This window comes from Erythrolamprus reginae, chromosome 2 (genome assembly GCF_031021105.1).
Source record: "Erythrolamprus reginae isolate rEryReg1 chromosome 2, rEryReg1.hap1, whole genome shotgun sequence".
Taxonomy (NCBI): domain Eukaryota; kingdom Metazoa; phylum Chordata; class Lepidosauria; order Squamata; family Dipsadidae; genus Erythrolamprus; species Erythrolamprus reginae.
Window position 1 is genome coordinate 140,047,856 of NC_091951.1, and position 26,674 is coordinate 140,074,529.

Below are 26,674 nucleotides of genomic sequence, written 5' to 3' on the forward strand. Positions count from 1 at the left end.
GTGTTTAATAAGCAAAATGGATACCTTAGGCCAGTGATGGTGAACCTTTTTTTCCTCTGGTGCCAAAAGAGCGTGGGCACATGCTGTCACCACATGTGCAAGTGCCCACATCCATAATTCAACACCTGGGCAGGGCAAAAACAGCTTCCCTTGCCCCCATGGAGGCCTTCTGGAGGCTGGAAATGGCCTTTTTCCTAACTTCTGGTGGGCCCAGTAGGTTCGTGTTTCACCCTCCCCAGGTTCTTATTCTGATGGGGCCTTCCTTTTATAACCCCCTCCCAAATAATATATATAAACACGATGAATAATAAAGGGTGGGAAATCTAAGTAAGGAAAACATGATACTGTGCATTTTTTGAGTATGGCTTTCAAATGACCAGAAGTTGAATTATAGTTTATGCTAGTAGATTACAAATCAAATAAACTGTGGTTTAGTCAATAAACCATTGTAAACAAAACCATGGTTTCCTGCAGCATGTGAAATTATCCATGCATAGTCATCCTTGTTTGCAAAGGATGCAGGCAGGCTTGGAAAAAAATAGTTTCTGAAGTGTCTTTAGATGTAGGTAGCAACAGAGAAAACAGATGGGGTTTTTTTCTGCTGAAATTGCTTTATTTCTGAATCCATAAATATTTGTCACTGACAAAAGTGGAAAAAAATCCTTAATACTCTAAATTTTTACTAAACTGGTAATAGGTTTGTTTACAGTACCTACAGAATGTGCTTTTACAGGTAAGTATAACAACGAGGATAATACAGAGAAAAACAGTCAAATACTACTGCCTTGAAGCTTAATGCAGACCCAAGAGTCTGTGCAAAGATACAAATACAAATGTACTTTCTCATCAGAACTACTGGAGAATAAACATGGGTTCCATAAACTGGGCTAAAGCACAAAGAGGGTCAGACAGTCAATCCTCCCCTCAGGAAACAGGCTCTCCAAATAAAACTGGTGATAATGAGTTGGCTTCTTCAGAGTAGGGAAACTCGGGCTTTGAGAATTCCTCACCAGCAAGTGGGATGGAGGCTTTAAAGAAGCAGCAGCTGCAAAGCGTGAAATTAGTACCACAGGAAGGCGGAGGCCTGTACCCATGGCCAGAGCTTCCACAAATTATGAAAAGTCACAAAGGGACACCACATGGCATTGCTTTGCTAACTAATGAGATAATGGGTCTTATTAGCCCCCCATCCTCCCTTTTACATAAACACCATAAGGACTAGATCTGCCTCCTTCCCTTCCCACCAGCTTTCAGCAGATGAAATAGATTGAAATGGGTTCCACTCAGTGGTGGATTCCATTTACCTTACCTACCTATCGTAAATGTGTGTTTTGTGCATGCTCGATTTGCTCTCTCTTGCACGCCTGCGTCACATCAAGGATATGACCCTCTGCGCATATGCAGAAGACTTTGCGCGTGCGCAGAGGGTTCTTTGCCAGCCGCTTTCAAGGAGTGGCTCCCGGAGGACCAATTCGGGGGCATGGTCAGCTGGCCATTGCTGCTGGTTTGGTGAGCAGGGGCAAATTTCCACCACTGGTTCGGCTGAACTGGTTCAAACTGGCAGCAACTCACCACTGCTTCCACATGCTGCTGCCTCTACAGAAAGAATGCTAAATCAGCTGGTTAATTAGCAGTAAACATACAATACGCAGGTGGCTATTATTTGAAAACCATTTCTCTCCAAATTTTTATCGGTACATTTTTTTCTGGGCAAGTAAAACCGTTTGATGTTTTCTGGAGTTTTCAGCATTATGAAACGTTAAAAGCGATATGCTTTCAAGTGGCTTTCAGGGATGGTTTGATGTACGTCATTCTCTTGCTAAGGTAGCTCAGTTGGCTAATTTAGCCAAAAAAAGATCTAACAGAGAAAGGGTCTCTGATTACACTTGTGTTGATTACTTGTATTGAAAAGTGTATTTTTCTTATCCTCGCCAAATCAACAATAGCCTAGAACAATGATGGCAAACCTTTTTTCCTCGGGTGCCGAAAGAGCATGTGTGAGTGCCCACACCCATAATTCAATACCTGGGGAAGATAAAAACAGCTTCCCCCACCCCCGGAGGCCCTCTGCAGGCCGGAAATGGCCTGTTTCCCAACTTGGTGAGCCCAGTAGGCTCTTGCTTCGCTCTCCCCAGGCTCCAAAGGCTTTCCTGGAGCCATGGAGGGTAAAAATGCCCTCCCACATCCCCCCAGAGGCTCACTGGAAGTCAAAAACACCCTCCCAGAGCCTCTGTGCAAGCCAAAAATCAGCTGGCCGGCACAAACATGCACGTTGGAGCTGAGCTAGGGCAACGGCTCACATGCCAACAGATATGGCTCCGCGTGCCACCTGTGGTTCGCCATCATTGGCCTAGAAGATGGCTGCTCAAAATATACAGCTCTTGCAACATTATGAACTCCACCCTCCTCTGTACACCAAAGATTGTAATGTACATAACTTCACTTAGCTCAGAATGCATCAGATATACCCAGTGGGTTCTTTCCTTTGTACACCCACTTTGCCCTCAGATTAATCCTTTGATTTCACATTTGTACTGAAATGTGAAACTGGTATGGGTGAATGGGCTGGGTTCTCAAGACAAGCTCCTTTGTCAAAAAGGCCAGCTAATGGTATCTCAGTTGTGATTCCTGGAGCCACTTCATTTATCTGTCAATGTCTTTTCAAACTAATCTCTGAATCAGTTGTTTGTCCTGGTGCTTTTCTTAGGTGAGTGGTTCCTACTGGTGGCTAGATCAGTAGTTTCACAGGCTGCTCTTGGCACATACTGAAACAGTTGACAAGAAAAAGATCCCAAAATAGAAGGGAGAGGATATGAACTGATGCTCCCTTGAAACCTGGTGTGCTTGAATTCAAAATGTATGCCTGTATTCCTGTATTCAATAAACACAGACAAGATCCAAGCCTCTTCTATAGGCATGTGAAATTGAAAGCCTTGTAAGAAGAGCTTCTGCTTGGGGATGGACTTCTATCAGTTTAAACATACTGTTTCACATATGGGCTTGAGCTTCCCTTCCTAATTTCCCCCTACTAAATACCCAGGGTTGGGTTCCACTTACCTTCACTACTAATCCACATCGCGATGTTTCGTGCATGCACATGTCCCCTTGTGCAATTCTGCTTTTGGAAATTTGGAAATTTTTTTTAAAAAAAATATGGCAGCACCGATGGACCAAACTGGATCCATGATGCCATCATGACATCAGCAGTGGGTCATTAGTGGTTTGAGCAATCAGGTCCAAACTGGGAGGAACCCACCCCTGAAGCAGTACCCAGTGATCACAGGGGTTAAGAAGGATTCCCTTGGAAACTGCAGGGTAAGGATTCAGAACCAAACTGAAATTGGATTGTGACTTGCCTTGGCCGTAATTTTCCTTATGCTATATGGAGAGCCTTAGATTCCCCACACTAGCGATCGGCAAAACTGCAGAGTTCAAGGCTTGAGATGTGCAACATTCCCTTTGTTTTCTAACGATACACTTTAGGATATACTAACCAAGTCTGCTGCAATACAAGGGTTGAGATAAGGAGATGAGGCATGAATATGGAACAGCCCATTCGCATAGCTGGTGATTGGTAGCAAGTCTTGCACCCATAATTCATCTCTAGGGTTTCCCCAAGCGTTCTTTTTTCAGCAACGTTTTAGCTGTTGCTATAATTGGAAAAAGGGGGAGTCAGCAGCATTTACACATTCCCGGCAAAATACCCAGCAATTTTCCAACCAATCCTAATTCTGATCACTCTGCAACTATGTAGAAATAATGTTCTTCATACATTTTCTGGCAATGTTGATATAGTGTAAACCATCTGGAATCTTTTTTAGAAAAGGTGGATTAAAAACAAAAGGCAAACAATCCCACACTTTAAAAACACGAGTGCCGTCAATAACTTTAATACCAGAACACTTTCAACAGGTCCTGGCAGTTGGTATGCTTGTTGCTGCCAATTTGGAGTCAAACACACCAAACAAGGTGGACTGGCTGATTGATGGGGGCTGGGTAGGATTATGTAACCCAATCCAGCTGCTTTTGATGTCTGCTTCAAGCTAAAATGGATTTGCCTTTTTCAGTCCTATTCAACGGGGCAATTTTTCTTTTTCTTTTTTTTAAACCCACCTCTTTCTTAGGACTGCATCCTATTTCCTTGTTCCCCCCTTCTCTCAAAATTATCTGTGAACTTTTGAAGCACACCTCTAATTCTTTTTGGCACTTATTTAGGAGAGAGGAGGTTTGTCCATTTAATTCCATGCTAACTGTCCTTTTCATCAAGTCCTTTATGTTGAGAAGTTGAAAAAAAAAAACCGGATTAGCAAAACCTGCCTGCTTACATCATTCTGATATTGTTGTATTAGGTCTGCACGTTTCAATTGATATGGAAGATCAGCCATTCCATTCCAATAGTCCGATGAGCCAATCAAATTTAAAGATTTATCTCCAGCTGTGATAATGTTAAATAGAAGACCCTGTGAAGAAGCTCAAATAACAAGATCTGCTCACTTCATAGTATAAAGGAGCAACTGGAAGGCCATACTTCTTTCCTCCACACTTCAGTATAACCTGATGTAGCAAAAAGAATATGGGTGAAATCTCAAATTAATTGATAAAGTGTAAGAAAAAATGAAGAGTAGTTTGAAAATACTCCAGATGGGTTTACTTTTTTTTTGAAGGTGTTTTGTTTTGGTCAGACTTTATTTTTTCTTTTTTGCAGTTCCACTTTTCCCCTGTCAATCTTGAAATGCGCCATTCAAGGTTATTTATGAACCTTGGTTCAAGAAAAGAATGCTCAGTCCAGCTACGACCTTAGCAATTTTTCTCAATACATCAAAGTAATTTTTAAATCAAATTCTAGGCAGAACTGACCTCAGCAATACCCTATCATACACGCTACCCCCGTGTCTCTTTTACAGTGTCCACAGAGAGCCTATAAGGAAAGGTGTGCTGGTGATTCACATAGAACATATTAGTTGGTGAAATGACAAGGTCTGCTTGTTCTTGTTGAAGGTTGTAAAAGACTACGACAATTGCTACAAAAACCACCCCTGCTGGAAAAGATTATATGAAATCTTCACATTATAATGACTGAGTGGATCTTTTGCCCACTGCTTCAACAAGTAAAAGCCCAGAGACTGTTTTCTCAGATATCGGGTTAATCCGCTAATACTCTCATGGTTTATGTAAAGGAAGATTGGAGTAAAATACCTGGCTTTTCATGCCAGATAATGTGACCTCTTACGCTTCTTGGGAACAATGCTATTTGTATTAATCGCAGACATTGTATTATGTCCATATCCTACAGAGACAGAGATGCTTAGACACAGCTACATGGAGGGCAGAAAATAGTACAAATTCCAGAACACTCAGAGAATTGTTGCCATCTTCCTGTGGCTTTCCTTACATGCATTACAGTTAATGAGAAGTCCTCCAAAACTCACTTCTGTCACTCGAAGTCTGAGAGCCAATTATGCTAGGCACTACCATTTCCACCCACTCTTAGCCCAGTTTCTGTTAAGCAAAGCACAGTGTTTCGTATGGCTCCAGTCTGTGGTCTACAAATATCACACATGCCAGCAAAAACAGTCCTTTGGCTACTTCTTGCTGGTGCTGTAAACAAAGTCATATTACTAAAAAAAAAAGAAAAAAAGAAAAAAGGGACAAGTATTACTATTTACATGTTTGTTTCTTTGAAAAACACTGAGAACCTGAAGAAAAATTGGATGAAGGATCTCTGTCCAGAGAAAGTCACTTCTATCAGGAACCTTTGATCAATGTACCTATTTGGATTGTGAAGCTCTGTGGAATCCCGTTTGATGCAAGATGTCCAGGTGCTACTGGGCAAACCTGCCAATACTCCTGTAATATGAGGTTACAAGTACATAATGGCACAAAGCAACATTTTTGAGATTCACACAGACCTTCTAGCTCTTTTAGGGGCAGAGACCAGGGCCAAGTAGGAACATTTGGGGTTAGGTATCTAGGAATTTGCTCATTAGAATATCTCTTCTGACTGTACAAAATCCAACAAATGCTGGATCTATAAACATTTATTTGAAAGACTTTACAGACACCCAGTGTCTAATTACCACTGTGTAATGGCTGTACAATATGCCAAATTGGTATTTGAGATGCTTGAGCATCTCACTTGATGGATGGGATTAAGACAAAGAAAAAAAATGGCAGTTCAAAGATATCATTTTGGTGTGAGAAGGCTTTAGGATGATTATTCTTTTTAAGAAAATGTGTAAAACAGGGAACTCCCAAGAACAGTTGGCTAAAAGTTTTAGTCTGGCAAGAAAACAAGCCAAAATGGAGTTGTCATTAAATGTTCATAGAGTGCTAGTTGAGCCAAACCTATTCCATATATCTTACTGGATCTCAGAAGCAACTATGTCTTGGACATAAAAATGATACACTGCTCAGTAAAAATGGGTGATTTGACACTCTTGATAAAAGAGAGTGAGAGAGAATAAATTATATATAGATACATTCGAATGTTGGAAATTTAGAATATAAATGAAAAGGGGAACGGTGACAATCACTCTGAGCATAGTTGTGCTTATAATTAAACCCTTCTCACATCTTCTTGACTGTTTATCTCTAGGCACTGGAGTAGTTTCTGCTATTTGTTTATTTACTGTACTTACTGCAATCATGACACTCTTGGGTTTATGTTCTGTATACTTGGCAATGATATATAAAACTAAGTTGTGTCTTAACCATAGCAACAACTTGACTTGAATTCTGTTAAGCTAATTAATATTGTCTGCCACTACAATTTCTCCCCAAATAAGGAAAAATTATGCTCACATGGAAATGCATTATCTTCTAACAGGTAGACTAAACACCTGTTGGACACTCTTGGTATGATGCAGCACCTATCAAGTACTGTACTATAATAGACTTTCACTGTGCCAGAGAGAAACCTGAACTAGTATCATATAGTCTGCTAATTTTGCGAGATTGTTTGTCATAATGGTTATAAAAGTAATAGCCTGACTTAGTAAACATGAAAACATTGGTGTTAGTGAGCCTGTGAAAGAAGCCATCACTAGCATGGCTTTCTTTGACAGAAACTGAGCATGTCAGAAAACTTCATGTATATAATCTCTCCTTATTCAGGTTTTCTTCTTCCCCTTTTTTGTCAATAACATGAAAATGAATGTTCAAAACAATACTGACAGGACTGTTGGAAGAGTCTGTCTTAGAGGTTATCTTGGCCATAAGGCCGCTGCAGTATACGGCACTGAACCATCTGGTCCACATGAATTATCTACAAGGAACACAGCGCCTCTGATCAAACAGTCACCTCTGTCTTGCTGGCTGTGCGGTAATGGTGATGGTGCCCTGGGATATAGTGCAGCTGCTCCACTGTGTTATGTCGCCTGGAGGCAAATGCTTGGCGCTTGGCTGAGGTTTGGTTCATACTCAAGGTGTTGTACAAGTTATTTGAGGCACTGGGATGGGAGTGCATCTTAGTCATCCGGTAGCGATCCAAGAGAGGTGTTGAAACAAAGACGTCTGAGTGGGACAAGGCTCGTGACATGGACTGCTCTCCAAAACCTGAGTGTTCTGGAGAAAGGAGAGGGTCTTGGGAATGAAGACGCTCAGTAGACAACAGCTGTTCATCTGAGAGGATCTGCTCATAAGACATACTGAAGTCCTCAGGCATGATTCTCTCTGGGGACAACACCCGGTCCTGGGACATGGCCCGCATTACACGGCGTGGCCGGTCCCTTTGGCTGACTTGTTTCTGGGTTAACTGGATGACGTTGAGAGGGAGGGTCCCCCTTGCTGCTAAGTCTGGAAGGTGCCTCTTTCGAGAGTAATATTCCTCTGCATCCTTGTCAGCTACATAGAGAAGAGAAATGGAAAGATAAAATAAAGGGCTGGAAGAAGAGGTGAAAGTAAAAAAAGGAAAAAAAAGGGGGGGTTTACCACATCTTTTTTCACAATAATCAATATATGAAATGGGCATAAAGGTAGTCAGCAAACGCACTGCCACAATGCCAGTGTTTATTTGTGAATTACACCTTTTTCATATGAATTTATGTCCAATCAGTATGGGGCTATGATGTTGGTTTGAGCTCTGAACTTGGCAAATCTAGTTGCAAACATTTTTTCACCATTCAGGGAAACATCACCAGTACATTTTGAATTGCTCAAATTTGAATTGCTCACAGTTCAAAATGCACTGATGATGTTTCCTCAAATGGTGACAAAACATTTGCAACCAAATTGTCAAACTTGGGGCTCAAGCCAACAGCCTAGCAACCAACCTGAGCTACTAATATTCAAACACATTTCAGTATTTGTTGCACTTTCAAGATATGTTGAGCCTGCAGCTCTAACTTTCAGAACTGGCCTGCCAGCAGAGGTTGTGAACGCCCCAACTCTGGACATTTTCAAGAGGCGATTGGACTGCCCTCTGGCAGGGGAGGTGTAGGATTTCCTGCTTGAGCAGGGGGTTGGACTTGATGACCTGCAGGGTCCCTTTCAACTAGAGATAGATAGATAGATAGATAGATAGATAGATAGATAGATAGATAGATAGGTAGGTAGGTAGGTAGATAGAGAGATAGAGATAGATAGATAGATAGATAGATAGATAGATAAACAAATAAATAAAACCGTGGAGCGAAGGATTATGCATTGGATTATGAAGCAAAGGTGTCTCTGAAAAAAAATCATAACTGAAGCAAAGCATCCTTTTGAAACAGCATTTCTATGATAAAAATATAGATGTCAAGACTACAAAGTAGAAACAGCAACTCCTCTGGTTAATTGTTTTGTATCTTGTTTTTATTTTACTCTGTTGTTGGGAGCAATCCTGATTTGGTTAAGATCAGTAGGCATTCAAATTAAATAGAATGAATGAATTATCAACTTGAAGGAAGCATATGAAGCCAGGGTGGCACAGTGGTTCAGCAGTTCTCACCACCGGCTCAAGGTTGACTCAGCCTTCCATCCTTCCAAGGTGGGTAAAATGAGGATCCAGATTGTTGGCGACAATATGCTGATTCTGTAAACCACTTAGAGAGGGCTGTAAATGCCCTATGAAGTGGTATAAAAGTGTAAATGCTATTGCTATTGCTATGTATCTTAAAGCCTGGAGCCTCAACTATGGATGCTGGCAGATATTATTCTTCTTACTTTATACCCATCAGATTTTTTGCACTGCTTGGTCAAGCCATGAGTAAAATGCTATTTAAAGGACCCAAGCATGATATTTTCAGTCTAAGATTGTTGGAACATCCTCCCAGATTCCCCATTTGTAAGACTGACTGTTGAATTTTATACAAGACAATTGCAAATTTAGCAGAAGGATATTTGCATTTGGGATGTATGGCAAGTCATTTTGATAAGCAAGCATATACCCAATTTTTTTGTCTGGAGGAAATGCCACCAACCAAACTAGAAGCCAATCCCAATACTTGTATATCCTTGTTTTGCCTGCAATGCGACTTATTTTAGAAAAATGCAATCTTGCTTCATTAATAATGAGTTTCATAAATTTATTTATTAATCACATTTATATGGCTCTCCAGTTGATGAAAAATGACTTTGGGTGGCATACAACTATTTTAGTTTTATGTTAGAAACCTTTCTAAATTCAGATTTTCTCTGTCTTTCCAATATAGTCTGCTTTGGGGGGTTTAATCCTTATCTTTAGAAATCAGTTTTCTATTTTTTTTTCTTGCAGAAGAAAACAAAGAATTAGAAAAGAGAGCCGGTGTTAGAATTAATTGAATTTAATTTGATTATTCAAGTAGAAAGAGTTTCTGTTCTTCTTGGCTGTGTCTTGATTTTCTTTGTGGCAATGTACCCCAGTGAAATAAAATTAGACCATAAAAGTTCTATAGGAAAACACATGACTGCTTTGATCTTTTGGATTACCAACAAGGGGAATAACTAAAAGCTTTAACGTGTTAGGTAGAAACAATCTACAGTTGGAAAAAATGCCTCCATTTCAGTTTGGCAAAAACACTGGCAAATTCTTTCCATTATTAAAATTCAGGCAAAGATATTTGCAACCCCTACAGATTGTCCTAATTCTGTCTATCCTCTATAAAATTGTGGATATCAACAAAGGGGCAAGAAGAGTCATAGAAATAGTTACTGCGTCAGATTCATAGTGATAATTTCAATGGATTTAATTTAATTTGCTAAATTACTAAAGAAAATGATAAAAATGGCTTGCAAACATTTCAGAAAATAAGTGGAAATAGCTTAGAGTTCTTGAGGAAGGAGACAGTGGATAAACTGCATAACCAACTCAAACTTTTCTCTCTTTCTCCGCAGCTTCTGCATTATTTTTACATCCAAAAGAAGCGAAGACATCTTCCATCATATTAAGCTGGCAAAACTAGCCCAGCAAAACTGCAAAGGTAATTTCTTTTTCGCTGAATCTGTCTCCCTCCCTGATACTTTTCCAGCTTTCTTATCAAGGAGGCAGCTCCTTTCTTTATCCCTCAAATAAACTATGCCCTGCATGTTCAGGAACCTAACTGCCTTAGCACCTGTGTATGTTTGTAAATGCTACATCTTAAATCCTATGCCTTTTGTGTTCTAACAAGAAGACTTGAACATTTCTCTTCCTTTGCTGTAGCAAGGAGAGTTAATACTACATCTTTATTTTCTGCTCAACTATGTGTACAGCATGTTCCATTAAAATGACTCACTTCTTGAAATCTGCTTTTTCTTCTTCTTTTGAACTCCCTCTTCATCCTTCTGTCACTACAGTGAAGATTCTCACCAGTACCATAACTTAGGAGTCCTTTTGTATTGTTTTCCATTAAAGCTCAGATATTTTTTGCAGCTACGGTTCCCACTGACGATCGACTGGCTATTATTTGATTGCTCTCAAAATCATTGCTCTCAAGTACTGTTTAATAAATTATATTCTTGCTATTGATAATAGTCTAATGTTTGGCCTTCTGAAATGTGTAAACCTGCTTAATGTGTTAAGATCATGCTGAATTGGTGTAGTGTTCTCTAATGAGTATGAAAAAGAGGCCATTGAGGCAAGTGGATGTGATAGTCAAGATTTCCCTATTATAGGAAGAAAGAATGAAGCAGCCACAGCACAAAGATGCTTATAGGTACTGTACTCCCTCCACCCTCCTCCTTTCTCAAAAATAATTAATTAAACCATACGCATCAAGTAGCAAATTAATGAAATGAAACCTACTTAATCTCTTCAGAGAAGAATATTTACTTGGATTAGTCTTAATTGCAGATTCATACGATGGAGGGAGGTGCGAGAGGTTCTGGAAAGATCTGGAGAAGGACAAATCATAGGGCTCTGTAGCAGAGGTGAGGATACTGTTCATCCGTGGTTTTTCTGCAACAAAAAGAATGGAAGAAAGGAAGCTACAAGAATAGCAGTGACCTTGGATTCGGTGATTCCATTGCACCCCTTCACTTGTCTAATGAAGTCACTTACGCTGATGCTACCTAAACTGTAAATAAAGCTTTATTGGGCTTTGGTTCTTCAGCCCATTGCAATGGTTAATGAAGGCATTGTACATTGATTCAAGCCCCATAGGACCCTTGTTCTTTCTCAAATGAATGCTAATAAGACAGGTGAACAAGTTAAAATGAAATAGCTATTGAATGTTCATTTTTGTTTGAGAGATGAGCAAAAACAAGTTGACCTGGCATTCCGGTATGTGCTATGGACAAGGTTCTGTCTATACAAACTGCATGATCCCAATAATTAGGAAGATATCCCATCTTTAAATATACCCACACTATACACATTGTTTCTGGTCATGACTAGCTTACATTGGAACATGAACACAATTTCAAAATCTTTTTCAAATAATATAATACAGTCATAATCCATAATAAGGGAAGTTTTTCAGCTCATTTAAACCCAGCCCCCTTCTTCTGTGAATTCTACACAATTAAGGATTCAGCTTGCAGTTTTATACCCCAGCTACTTTGTTCCAACTGCCTCTCACCCTAAGGCAGTTCTTCCCAACTGGATTCCCTCCAGCTCCACTGGACTTTGGGGCCATCCTAGTGAAGAATTAAAGAGCTTGTTTTCCAATCCAAAACATATGGCAAGGATTTCGAAAGGAAATATTTCCCCAATGCATTGATAATGGTGGTGTCAGATGAACTGATTCTCATTCCAGAAGAAACTTTCTGTTTCATCTCTTATCCAGTTGCATTTTCACATAATGTGTTATTCTAACTTTTGGGAATTAGGAGCAATCAAACCTGCCTCCCTAATTTTAAATGCTTAGACAAATGATCATTCATTACTCATTCTGGTGGATGCATTAAAAAAAATATTATCCCTTGTAATTATGGAGATAATGACAATGATAATATCTAAAGAGAGCCCTTAAGTGTTTTCAATACAGACCCAATGTAATTTTCTATTAGCATGCATTGCAACCTGTCATTTACAGATTTACAGTCAAGAGTTATTCTTAAAGTGCAGAATATACAGGACATATAGAACTTAGCATGGCCCATTGGTGAGAATCACTGCTAAATACAAGAATTTCAATGGGTTACAGAATAATCTCTGTATAGTATGCCTATACAGCAATAAGAGCAAGACCTATTGTTTACAAAGACTCTTAGAATTAAGAAAATCTGATAGGACAGCAGGTTTTGTAATCTAGATAGTTAAAAGAGAGTTTTAAGTTCTCTCATACTATGGTAGTTCTTCCCAGCTGGGCTCTCTGCAGTTCTATTGAACCTTAATTCTAGCTGGAGATTAGGAGAATAGTTTTCCATTGCAATCACTATCTATTTTAGTTTATCGTCTTTTCATATCCTACTCCATTGAAAAAGCAACCCACAGTCTTTCCCCACAATATTGCCACTTCTTTTGTGCCTATGGGAAGGCAGTTGGCTGCATGGGATAACTGAACACAAAAGTGAACCTTCTGTATTCTAAACATAGCAGTTCTTGACAATTCATCACGTGACTTCATTTTTTCCTAATACAAAAGAAAAATAATTATCTATGTTATGCAATACTTGGGAAGACCGTACCTCACTGGGCAGAGCACATATGGTATTGTGCAGGTACATTATGTGGGGTTTCAGACTCGAGGTAGCTCCAAGCAATGAACTGTGGTGCTACGACACATTTCCTACACATATACTTTGAAAAATAACTAAAGGGTTTTATTTAAGATTGAATTCACATTCCTTTGCTTGTATCAGATCATATGATTAAAGGCTAAATTTCAGCACAAAGTCTATCTGGCAAGTCAAATCAATTCTAATATATATAAGAAATAATAGTATTAAAAACAACAGTAGTTAAAATGGTAAAACCACAAGGATGTGGAGGGGGAGCTACTCACCCTTGCATCTAATGTACCCCAATCATATTCTCAGGCAAGAAATTACAACAAGTGAAGAAGCACAGCTCTTTAAGGCAGTGTTTCCCAACCTTGGCAACTGGAAGATATTTGGACTTCAACTCCTAGAATTCCCTAGCCAGCAAATGCTCGCTGGGGAATTCTAGGAGTTGAAGTCCAGATATCTTCCAGTTGCCAAGGTTGGGAAACACTGCTTTAAGGCACTGAGGAGTTAGAAATCTAAGAGAATATGATGCATAAATGTGTATTCCTAAGATTACTGGAAGTTCTGCCCATCTGTGAATGTCTGAGAACTGAGATAGCCAATGTAATTGGCAGAAGAAGTGTTAAATAGATCTGGATCTCTGGATCTCTACTGAATTGTGTCAAAGCCATTCCATAATCACTTCCATCTGCAATTCACATAAACAGATTTTAACAGCCAGAAAAATTGTTGGCCCTCAAACAAGCATATTCTTGAGATGCCAAATTATTGTGTTCTTGGACTCTGCTTTATGAATCACAAAAATGATTGTTCTGTTTCCATGCATAGACATTTATGGAAGACACAGTCACACCCTTAAAGTTCAAAAGTCAATAGTAAGGCATTTTATCTCAAGGAGTATATTGTCACACTATATAATATGCAGCATAAGTATGGACTCCAATCATACTGCCAATTATCTGTTTGAAATTCATCCTATCAAGAATGGGAAATTACAGTATGTTGGTCCTTTGTCAATTCTTCCTGCTCCTAATTTGTACTTGGCTTTGACTAATAGATGTTGGGGTTTTAGTAATTCCAGGAGCCCAAACTCTGTGGGGGCAATATGCTGTCTCTGTTAAAAAGTGCTATTGCTAACTTGTTGTAAGCCGCCCTGAGTCTAAAGAGAAGGGCGGCATAAAAATCCAATAGATAGATAGATAGATAGATAGATAGATAGATAGATAGATAGATAGATAGATAGATAGATAAAAATAGCCCCACTCAAGATCTTTCACTGAAGGAAGCAAAATTGAATTTATTCCTGTGCCTAAATAAGTTTTCTACCTACTGCTAACATTACAAAGTCCTGCTAACCTCTTTGGGTGATAGGTCCGGCTTTCATCTACTGCCACCGTTTATTATATAGTATTGCCTGTTTTGTTTTCCTGTGTGCCAATGTTCAGTTTTATAAAAAGCTAAAAAGTGTAAAAACAAAAATCTACAAAGAATTTAAAAAGGTTACGTACAAGCAATAAATGGGCTAGGGGCTAGGGCAGGGGTCTGCAACCTTAAACACTCTAAGAGCCATTTAGACCTGTTTCTCACAGAAAAGAAAACACAGGGAGCCACAAAACCTGGGTGGACATGGCCATTCACTTCCACCAGTCACATGACCCCCCCAAGCCACGCCTACCTAGCCAGTCATTAGAGCAGAAAACCAGTTGTTATAAAACAACAGGAACCACAAAACCCTTTTGGCATCTTTCTCTCTCTCTTCCCTCCCTTCCCTTCTCTCCTTCCCCCCTCTGTATCTCTCTATGTTTCTTTCTCTCCTCCTTTCTCTGTATCTTTCTGTCTCTGCCCTGGCTGCTTCTCCATCCCCCACCATCATCCTTACTTCTCAGGGCAGGTGATAGGTCCTGCTTTCATCTACTGCCACCGTTTATTAATTATAGTATCGCTTGTTTTGTTTCCCTGCTGTGTGCCAATTTCAGTTTTGTCTCCCTAATCTAATAAACTGGTACAAGTCTTCCCATTTACCAGGCAACAGAAAGCATTGATTCAACAAAACACCGTAAACAGACATTTTATCAATGCAGAAGGATACATCTTCAGCAAGGCTCCAGAAAGAAGTAACATTGCAAATGATTTGCATTGGAATTATTGATAATCAAAAAACAGAATACGTAAGTCAATACTGTAGTTTAAACCTGGATAAGAATGGTGGAGAGAGAATCCTGCTAAAATTGTAGGTTTCAATTATGAAATGAGAGGAATTGAAACAGCCCTCAGATTGATCACAACAAAGGAGCATCTTGCCATTGGATCAGGGGAGCATACAGGCACAATACTTTTCCCTGTAAACAAGCTATTGCAGACAGGGAGAGCTGTATCTACTAGTCACAGACCCAGATCCTTAGCTGATCTATTTGGAGGCCTTAATCACCATGGCTGGGCTGGAAAAGTCCTGAGACTCAGAAGACCCAAAGTAGTTAAATTAGACAGGGCTGGGCCAATAGAGCTGCTTCAGTGGGCATCTTCCAAGGTTCATATCAACCTCTGCAAGAAAAATAGTAATTCTGTCCCCAATATCATACTTTTCAGTGTCACCAGCAGGCATATTCTTGATCGAACAGTGAGCTATTGAGCAATGCATATGCAAGTCCAAACTTGTCCCAGAGAAACTTAGTGCATGGTAATAGAAATGTGCAAGCATTTCTATTTGCAGACATGTGATAAAAGAGGCCTGCCAAAACAGGATTGATGTGCGTTCCTTGGAATGGGCAAAAGCTACCTTAGAAGCAAAGCTGAAGTTTGATTAGGCACAAGGAATTGTGGCATCAAATGACATCTTTTCTTTACAGACTCTGACTAGCAATCCAGCAATTAACACAAAGTATGCAGAATTAAGTAGCCCTCATTATTATTAAAAGAGTTTTGATGATGAAATTGGAGCAGTTTTTCCACTATCTGACTTGCTACGCTGTTAACTAGGAATGGAAATGAAGCGAGGCTGCAAATAAAGTCACCTTGAAACCGAATTGCCCAATATTTAGTAGCACCAGAAAACAATTTGAAATGGCTCAAGGAGCTACCTCATGCATAATATAGTTGGGAATCAAGGTCAGTGTCTTGATAATTTTTTTTCAGAAGGGACAATGCCTGCACTTGATTATGAAGTAACATAGTGGTAGGCTTCTAATCTCAACAAACTTATTTGATTATTTTAATGTACATGTCCTAGCCCAGTGATGGCAAACATTGCAGAAGAGACGGAGTAATGACACGGACACAAGAGCTGGATTTAAAACTGGGTCATTTTTATTAAAACAAATTAGCATAATTTATTCAACTAAATTAGCATAAATTAACATTTAATATGACCCAAACAATGGACCTGCAGGGTCAAACAATTGCTTCCGGGGCGGAAATGACGTAGCAATCAACATTCCTGGGCAACTATGGGTGTAGCTCGATGCTAGTCCAGGTGAGGGACCACTCCCTCACCTGAGACTCTGCCATGCACTTGCATGAGGGGGGTCCCGCCGGCTAACCCCTACCTGGGGGCTTCAAGGTGCGGGACCCAAAGACAGGTTCCCCACAACTGCTCAGGTAGCACCCCACCATGAGCTTGGAGAGAACCTGTCAATCATCCCCAAAGATGCCCAAGGGAGAACGCGCAGTTGCTAAACCACCACCCAGTTTTCCGCCCCTAACCTGCCACGGAGCGGGGGTCAGATCTCTATCTTGTCCCCCCGACTCCCCCCTCTAACTGCGCCAGCTCACGCAGAGACACTGCAGGTCCTGTAGGAAAAATGGTATTCCTCAGTTCTGACAGAGGAAGACCAGCAGCCAGGTAAAGCCACAGCTGATCTATGGTGATGTGGGGATGGGCCACAACCACCCCGCCTAAGCTTCTGACTACCGTACCCAGGGCCTTAACTCCCCGTCTAACCCGGTGAAGGGCCCTAAGGGAAATGGCGTCCCACCAAATGATCCCCGTGAGGATCTCGACCACACCACTTGCGTGGAGGGCCGCACAGTGCGAAGCCACCGCAGGCTTCGCGAGCCTGGCAGATCTAAAGTCGACCCCCAGGCCCACAGAGGTCCTTGCCACCGAGGTGCAAGACCCACAACCTGGGCGCCGCAATGGGATGCAGCCCTCCCAATACCGTCTGGGCGCAGCAATGGGATGCCGCCCTCCCAGCACCAACTGGGCGCAGCAATGGAATGCCGCCCTCCCAGCCCACATCCAGGCGCAGCAATGGGATGCCGACCCCCAGCACCGACTGGGCGCAGCAATGGGATGCCGCCCTCCCAGCCCCAACTGGGCGCAGCAATGGGATGCCGCCCTCCCAGCACCTCTGAGCGCAACGATGGGATGCCGCCCCTGGCCACCGACTGGGCGCAGCAATGGGATGCCACCCTCCCAGCCCAACTGGGCGCAGCAATGGGATGCCGCCCCCCCGACACCACCTGGGCGCAGCAATGGGATGCCGCCCTCCCAGGACCAACTGGGCGCAGCAACGGGATGTCGCCCTCCCAGCACCTCCTGGGCGCAGCAATGGGATGCCGCCCTCCCAGCAATAGTGGTAGAAACACCCGTCCCACCGCACACCCCGTCTCCCCAGCCAGACAACCAGGACCCAGCCGCCGCGACGGCAGGGTCCCCACCCCCGATGGTAACTTGTTGCTGAGTGGTCTCGGAGCGCTCATGACCCCAAGCAACACCGTCGGTCGCGTCCTGGCGGGGTTGAATAGAAGGGGACCAAAGGAGGAACCTGGCCTAAGATCTTACCCGGACCCTCAACAGGCCGTTCGTACCCTAAAACAGGCTGTTGACCGCCGGCGAGCGACTTCCCGAATCCTCTGTATCGAGAACGCCATTACCGCACTAGTGGCAGCGCCTCTCGAGAACGAGCGTTCCCTAATGGCGGGATCCATACTTGGCCTGGCCAAACCCTACACACTAGCACCCACCTAACTGAAGTAATGAGATGGAAGGCACCAAATTGACCTGGCGGCCCGCGATGCGGCCCCGGCCCAACTTTCCCGCACTGTCACAATGCGGAAGTCACCATAAAACCATAACCCCGCCCCCGCCTTAAACAAGGCGAAGCCGGCCAACCTGGACCCAATAGTCCTAACCGAAAGGCCACGCTGCCTAAGCTGGACACAAATATGGCCAGGTACACAACTGGGGCAGGCCAGCTATAGGGGTAACCCGTATACTGCCTGCAATCCCAAACAGCTCCCTGCCCGCTGCTAAGCCCCCCAGAGTGCCAGACACTCCCGAGGGTGCCGGAGCCCAGCAAGCCTCTACTCTCTACTGCCCAGGAGCCCCCCGGCCCCAAAGGTGGACAGGAAAAGCCCCTGGCGACATACGTGCCCGCGGGGCCAGGGTCCGAAACCGGGACAACTGACCAGGGACAAGGCGTCAGCAACCCCGTTATCGAACCCGGAGACATGCCTAGCTAAAAACAATGTGGTCAGGGACAAGGACCTGTGCCCAAAAAATTGGCAGACAAGCCGCATGACCCTGTCCCTCTTGGAGGACAGGGCGTTCACAACATGGACAACCACTAGGCTGTCATACCCAAATGCACAGTCTTGCCCCAAAACTGCTCACCCCAAAGCTCTAGGGCCACTATCAAGGGGAAGAGCTCCCAAAAGGGTCAAATCCTTAACCAAAAAAGAGGCCCTCCATTCTGGAGGCCACGCAGACCAGCACCACTGGTCACCCAACACAACCCAAAGCCACGAGTATATGCAGTATCAGAACACAACTGCAATTCAGCTTCCAAAAGAAGCTCTTGCCTCCAAAAAGACAACCCATTAAAACGTTCTAAGAACTCCGCCACACGCAGAGGTCAGCCCTGACCCCTGCACATAAGCGGGTACGATGATGGGGCCAACGGAGCCCCCTCATCGCAGTATATAACCTCCTAGAAAAACCCTGCCCGGCACCACGACCCGGCGGGCAAAATTAAGTATCCCAGCTAGTTCCCGGAGCTGCCGAAGAGTGACCTTCCTGCAGCCCCGGAACCGTACCAAGGTTATCCCTGATTTTAGTCAACTTGTCCAGGGGCAAACTAGAAGATTGCACCTCTGAGTCCAATTCAATACCGAGGAAGGTAATCCCGGTGGCGGGGCACTTGGTCCCCGTAGAGGCTAAAGGCACTCCCAACAGAGCGCAAAGGGCTTCGAAGACCCGCATTAGAGCAAAGCAGTGCTCTGCACGCGCAGTCCCCGCCATCAAGAAACCCTCAAGGTAGTGAACGCCGAGCCCAGACTGCTGCACCTCCTGAGCGCCCACTCCAAAAAGGTGCTCGAGCTCTCCAAAAGAGAGCATGAGACGGAGCCACCCGTGGGTAAAACCCCGTCCACATAAAAACCACCGTTGAAATGGAAGCCCAACAGCTCGAAGCCGTCTGGGTGTATGGGGAAGAGCCGGGATGCTGACTTAATGCCGCAGTTATCCATAAGGGCTCCAACCCCACACTGCCTTACCATGGCCACGACCGCATCAAAGGATGCGAGCCGGACTGAACAAAGTTCGTCAGGAACGAAATCCTTCACTGTCTCCCTTTTAAGAAAAGACAAGTGGTGAATCAACCTAAATTCAACACCCACCTTTCAGGGGACCACCCCTAATGGGTACACCCCAAGATTCGAGAAGGGCGGCTCCGGGAAGGGCCCAAGGCCCCTCCCCACGGCCACCTCTTATGCTATTCTGGACCGAACAATGCCGTCATGTCCTACAACCAACCTGAGGTTGTCGAACCCAAAGGCTTGCTCAAACCCCCCATGTAAGGGATCCTGAATCACTTGGAGAAACCTAGCAAGAGAGCGGCCGCTCTCGAGCGAGGGTGGTCGTCCCTCAACCAACCCCCGTGCTGTTGTTGTTGTTGTTTTAAATTAATTGGGCTGGGCCCAGTTTCCACCCAGTAGGTGGGGTTTGTACCCTGGACCCCCTCCCCTCCTAACCGTCCCCTTTCAGGGGCAGGGGCACATTGAAGCGGCATGGGAACCCCGCCCTCCCGCACGCATGGCTGTACATACAAAAAGGGGGGAAACAAGCCCCTCTGCAGCAAACCCATGACATGCAGCGAACGGGTCCCACACTGTGGTGGCCCCCATGTCCAATCTCCCTGGCCCCGACGGGTAAGCCGTCAAAAGGGACGGAGGCCCTATGGCTTGCGCTGGCGGGGTCAAACCCCCCGCCCCCGACACACCAGGCCCTGGCAAAAAGCTGCCCCAGGGGCCTGTGCTCCCGCAATAGGAGCCAGCGGGGGGGGGGAGCAAACCTGGTTACAGGTGCCCCCCCCGAAAAAACCCCAAGAAACTGGGACCGAGTGATAACAATATTTACATAATTAATGTTAGACCATAACTGTACTGAAATTTGACTATGATTTTACTGAAATAGTAAAGGCTTGGAACAAACTGCCAGCAGACTTGGTAGATGAATCCACAGTAACAGAATTTAAACATGCCTGGGATAAACATATATCCATCCCAAGACAAAATACAGAAAATAGCATAAGGGCAGACTAGAGGGACCAATGGGTCTTTCCTTGCCGTTATATGTCCATGTTTCTATATAATATATGAAATAATTTCAACCATAATCAGTCTCAGTATTATTATTATTAATATGTTCCTGTGTACACCATGGTTCTTATTTTTACACATGAAGGAACCGGGGCCACCCAGGCCCCAAGAGGGCAGCAAAAGGCCTCTGCCCACACAGGCAGCACAGCAGCAGGAAGCTGCCGCCAAGGGCCCAACTGCCCTCCGTTTTTATTTTATTTCTTATTATTTTTTATTGTTTTTCGGGGGCCACGAACCGGGGGGGGGGCGCGCACACGCGAGCCCTCCGCCCGAGCCCCCACGTCCCCAAGGGGGCTACCCGAACGATCCCCCCTGTAGGAAATAGGGGGGGGGGCAACAGCCAACGGCACAAGGCCCGGCCGTCCCGCCAGACTCGAAGCCCCCAAACCACTCCACGAGCCTCCGATGAGGCTGTCAAGATGGCGGCCGCAACACGCGGCCGCCTTTTACTGAGCGGGGGGGGGGTGCTCACGCGGGACTCCATCCGAAAGGCCGTTGCTGCCGGCCGATCGAAGAGGGGCAAACCTCCAGCCTCAGATGGGCTGAAGCCTGCTGCCCGCAACGAGCAGCCGTCGCCTCAAGCCTCCGACGAGGCTGCCGAAATGACGGCCGCTCCACGCGGCCGCCGAAAGGCTCCAAGAGCAGACAGCCAAGTGTCTGCTCTTCTGACGTGGCCCGGGCGAACAGGCCGAACCTGGGCCTGCACGCCCTTTTATAGGGCTGGCAAGCCCCGCCCGGCCACGTCAGCAATCAGGCCACCCTGGCCTGACTCTCAGCCGAAGTCTCGCAATCTCGCGAGACTTCAGCCGAGATCCAAGATGGCGGCGGCCATGTGTCCGCGTCGTTACGACCCTCCTGCAAAAGGCACCTGCTGGTAAGTCTGCTGGTGCTATTTTTTTCCTCGGGTGCTGAAAGAGCGTGGGTGCAAGTTATCATGCATGTATGAGTGCCCACACCTATAATTCAATGCCTGGAGAGGCGAAAACAACTTCCTCCACCCCTCCCCTGGAGGCCCTCTGGAGGCCAGAAATGGCCTGTTTCCTAACTTCTGGTGAGCCCAGTAGGCTTGTGTTTCATCCTCCCCAGGCTTCAAAGGCTTCCCTGGAGATGTGGGAAGGTAAAAACACCCTCCCCTATCCCCCAAAGGCTTTCTGGAAGCCAGAAATGACCTCCCAGAGTCTCGGTGCAAGCCAAAAATCACACATGCACATTGGAGCTGAGCTTGGACAATTGCTCACTTGCCAGCAAATATGGCTCTGCCTGCCACCTGTGGCACCCATGCCATAGGTTCACCATCATTGTCATAGCCTATTTCTCCTCCTTCTTTCTCACATACACAATTTCTCTTTTATGCAAACAAATAGATGTCAGAATTGCACCAGTGACGTTGGTAAAGATGTTTAAAGATAAATCTGCTAAACGTTGGAAATGTCACCAGATACCTGGGTCATGTTATCATATGTGGTGGACATGTACAGAAACAAAAAAATATCGGACAAAAATACAAAGGCAGTTAAAAAGGATGATAAAACAGCACCTTGACTTAAAACCAGAAATACTTTTGTTGGGGATTTTGCCCGAAACCTATAGTAAAGGGAATGCATATTTAATCATACATATGCACAAAACTGGAAGAGTGAAAAGATCCCTACTGATGAGAATATGATTAGGAAAATTTTAGAATGTGCAGAAATGAATATATTAATGCTCGCTATACAGGAGAAAGAACAAACTGAATATTATATGACATGGGAGCTATTTTATGGATGGTTGGAAGACAAAAACAGAAGTTAGAGATAAATGGAGATCAGTGAAATATAGAAAATATGTTGAGATAGAGATATAAACAATATGAGGATTTTTATAAATATGACTGTTAAGAGTATTGTGTCTAATACTATTATATCCTTATTAGAAGATATATTAAGAGAGAGAAATGAATAGGTTTATTATGCTTATTATTGTAAGATTAGAGAATTAATATCAATGTTTTGAATAGTATAAATTCTGATTGCACAGATATTTATACCTAGACAACACACTGTTTAATGCAGTCCTTCTCAATTAATTGGCGGGACCCATGAGAAGAGCCTTCTCTGTGGCGGCCCCGACCCTCTGGAACCAGCTCCCCCCAGATATCAGAGTTGCCCCCACCCTCCTTGCCTTTCGCAAGCTCCTTAAAACCCACCTCTGTTGTCAGGCATGGGGGAATTGAAATTTCCCTTCCCCCTAGGCTTATAGAATTTATACATGGTATGCTTGTATGTATGAGTGGTTCTTTAAATTGGGGTTTTTAAGATTATTTTTAATATTAGATTTGTTTTCATTGTCTTTTTATATTGTTGTTAGCCGCCCTGAGTCTTCGGAGAGGGGCGGCATACAAATCTAAAAAATACAAATACAAAATTTTTTCTGTTATACCCCTCCCCACCCCCAGGAAGAAGTAAACATTTGACACCCCCCCAACTCTCCGATCTGGACCCCAGTGGAATTTTAGTGTTAATATTTATTATTTTACTTATTATAAGCCCCAAGCAAACTATTGGCTGAGGAAGGCTGCTCTACCCACTTACCTGGGAGTAAGTCACACTGAACTCAGTGGAGCCTGTTTTTGGTTAGGCAGGCATAGGCTACTGTGGTTATGGCCCTCTTTTGAAACTGGGCCAGGCTAACTTAAGTTCATGGCAACTGCGGTGCCTGCTGAGAACAAGAAGAATTCATGCAGCCGCCCTGCCTGGCTGCTTTCATTTCTGGGCTCCGAGCAGCATGCAACTGGGAAAACACTCCCTGTCCATGTGAATTGATTTAGAGGGACCACACATGTTTCCCGGGGTCACATGCCCCCCTCCTGGCATTGCCCAGGGGGGTGCACTCCACTATTTGAGAAGGACTGGTTTAATGGAAGATGAAATGTTTAAATTAAAAACAAAACAAAAATAAAAAAACCAAAAACAAATGGATGCCAGAATTATAACTGACATAGTCTCAATAGTACAGATAGTCCTCGACATACAGTTCACTTAGTGACCATTTGAAGTTACTACTAATAAATAATAAATAATAATTAAATAATAATAATAATAATAACTTCAGAAGAAAAGGATTTAGGGGTAGTGATTTCTGAGAGTCTCAAAATGGGTGAACAGTGCAGGCAGGCGGTAGGGAAAGCAAGTAGGATGCTTGGCTGCATAGCTAGAGGTATAACAAGCAGGAAGAGGGAGATTATGATCCCGCTATATAGAGACCACATTTGGAATACTATGTTCAGTTCTGGAGACCTCACCTACAAAAAGATATTGACAAAATTGAACGGGCTACAAGAATGGTGGAAGATCTTAAGCATAAAACCTATCAGGAAAGACTTAATGAACTCAATCTGTATAGTCTGGAGGACAGAAGGAAAAGGGGGGACATGATCGAAACATTTAAATATGTTAAAGGGTTAAATAAAGTCCAGGAGGGAAGTGTTTTTAATAGAAAAGTGACAAGAACAAGGGGACACAATCTGAAGTTAGTTGGGGGAAAGATCAAAAGCAACATGAGAAAATATTATTTTACTGAAAGAGTAGTAGATCCTTGGAACAAACTTCCAGCAGATGTGGTTGGTAAATCCACAGTAACTGAATTTAAACATGCCTGGGATAAACATATATCCATTGTAAGATAAAATACAGAAAATAGTATAAGGGCAGACTAGATGGACCATGAGGTCTTTTTCTGCTGTCAGACCTCTATGTTTCTAATAATAATAATAATAATAATAATAATAATAATAATAATAATAATAATAATACATCACAGAAAAAATGACAAATGACCACTTTCATACTTATAACTTTTGTAGACTTCCCACAGTCATGTGATTAAAATTTCATCTTTTGCAATCTTCTAACAAACAAACTCAATGGGGAAGCCAGATTCACTTATCAACTGCATTACTAACTTAACAGCTGCATTGATTCATTTAAAACTGTGGCAAGGAAGGTCGTAAAATGGGGCAAAATTCACTTTACAACCATAGTAAGTTGAGGATTACTTGTATATTACTTTAGCATGCCGTGTAAAGAATGTAACATTTCTACTGTAATTTAAAAAAAAATAAAGTTAAGGAGTTGGTCCAATGTACAAGAATTAATGCAATACAATAAAAATGGAAACTCTTATCAAAATGTTCACTGCCTGGGGTGAAAGTTTTATTGCACTTGTCTTTTAAACAAAGAGATAAAAATATATATTTTTTCTTTTGGAACATAAAGACTTTAACCCTGACCCTTAACATCAGGTAACAGTTGCCTGTCCTTGGTTTGGACTTCCCCCTATTTATTTTGTGTTATCTTCATCTTTAGCAATAAGTTAGGACTTTTGGGATAGAATTAGGATTAGAGTTGGGTTGGGGTTAGGGTGGATGAAATGGTCATTTCTGGAAGCTTACCTCTGTATCAGCTTCATAGGCAAACATGAGATCACTAACAGAGATCACTGAGATCTCTGTCAGGGAAGGAATGCTATTCTGGTCAGTAAAATGTCAGCATTTCTACTTCTTCAGGATACTACCCACATTTCCTTTGAGTCTGTTCAGCCCTCAATTATAGCTACCTTGGGCCTGCATTTCTAACTATTGGCTCAACCATAAGAGCCGGGGTGGCACAGCAGGTAGAGTGCTGTACTGCAAGCCACTGAAGCTGACCATAGATCTGTAGGTTAGCGGTTCAAATCTCATCACCGGCTCAAGGTTGACTCAGCCTTCCATCCTTCCGAGGTGGGCAAAATGAGGACCCGGATTGTGGGGGAAATATGCTGGCTCTGTTAAAAAGTGCTATTGGTAACATGTTGTAATCCGCCCTGAGTCTAAGGAGAAGGGCGGCATAAAAATCAAATAAATCAAATAAATCAAATAAATCAAATAAATCAAATAAATCAAATAAATCAAGTAAATCAAATAAATAAATATCTGGTAATAGCTTCATTGTTGAACACAATTTGCACAAAAGGCTATTAAAAATCTGAGCTATAAATCTCTAGTAGGGATTGAACATAAACTACTTGTTTACTTCTGACTAGTAAAAATGAAACTAAATCTTTATTACAGTTAAAGACCATGGTGGAATACAGAAAATTAAAAATCTTTAAAGATACCTCAGAGTAAATATTATATATAAAAGCTAAAAAGTGTAAAAACAAAAATCTACAAAGAATTTAAAAAGATTACATACAAGCAATAAATGGGGCTGCAACCTTAAACAGTCCAAGAGCCATTTGGACCTGTTTCTCACAGAAAAGAAAACACAGGGAGCCACAAAACCTGGGTGGGCATGGCCATTCACTTCCACCAGTCACATGACCCCCCCAAGCCACGCCTACCTAGCCAGTCATTAGGGCAGAAAACCAGTTGCTATAAAACAACAGGAACCACAAAACCCTTCTGACATCTCTCTCTCTCTTCCCTGCCTTCCCTTCTCTCCTTCCCCCCTCTGTATCTCTCTCTGTTTCTTTCTCTCCTCCTCTCTCTGTATCTTTCTGTCTCTGCCCTGGCTGCTTCTCCATCCCCCACCATCATCCTTACTTCTCAGGGCAGGTGAGGACTGACTGGGATGGGAGGCGTAGGGCAGGGCTAGGCAGTGGTGGGATCATCCGACAGGGAGCCACAGCAGAGGGCCCAAAGAGCTGCATGGGACTCTGGAACCACAGGTTGCTGATGCATGGTGTAGGAGAGCATGGCAAACTAAGTCTATCATAATACATAGTATTCTGTACAGTTACTGGATTGGACATTGAGTATTTGAAAAGAAGGAACGGGAGAATTTGTTTAAATAGAAATGGAGATATAAAAGGATGATTTAAATTGGGCATAATAGATATAGTCTGCGATATTCTAAGTTATTTTTGATAACATTGAGTTGCTATTTCTGGCGATGTTTAGTGGGTTTTTTAAAAAAATCGGGACTGGGTGATTGTGGTTATTTTTGTAATTTTTGTTTTTACTGGAATCAGATCTTCTCTATTTGAAGAGAGGAAATGGGGATTTGTTTAA

The 26,674-nt window shown here is 43.0% G+C and overlaps 1 protein-coding gene across 2 annotated transcripts in view; it reads right to left on the bottom strand.

Moving 5' to 3' along the window:
* Positions 1-5,237: 5,237 nt before the first annotated feature.
* SHISA6 (shisa family member 6) overlaps positions 5,238-26,674 on the bottom strand; it is a 430,733-nt gene continuing 409,296 nt past the window's right edge. Inside the window, exons 6-7 of one of the 2 annotated variants that reach the window (XM_070739682.1) lie at positions 11,210-11,335; positions 5,238-7,842 (exon numbers count right to left, since the gene is read on the bottom strand). In XM_070739682.1, the coding sequence (XP_070595783.1) occupies positions 7,289-7,842; positions 11,210-11,335 (680 nt within the window). In that variant the 3' untranslated portion in view covers positions 5,238-7,288. Of the gene's footprint in view, positions 7,843-11,182; positions 11,336-26,674 lie in introns of both variants that reach the window. The other variant, XM_070739681.1, reaches the window with a different exon arrangement.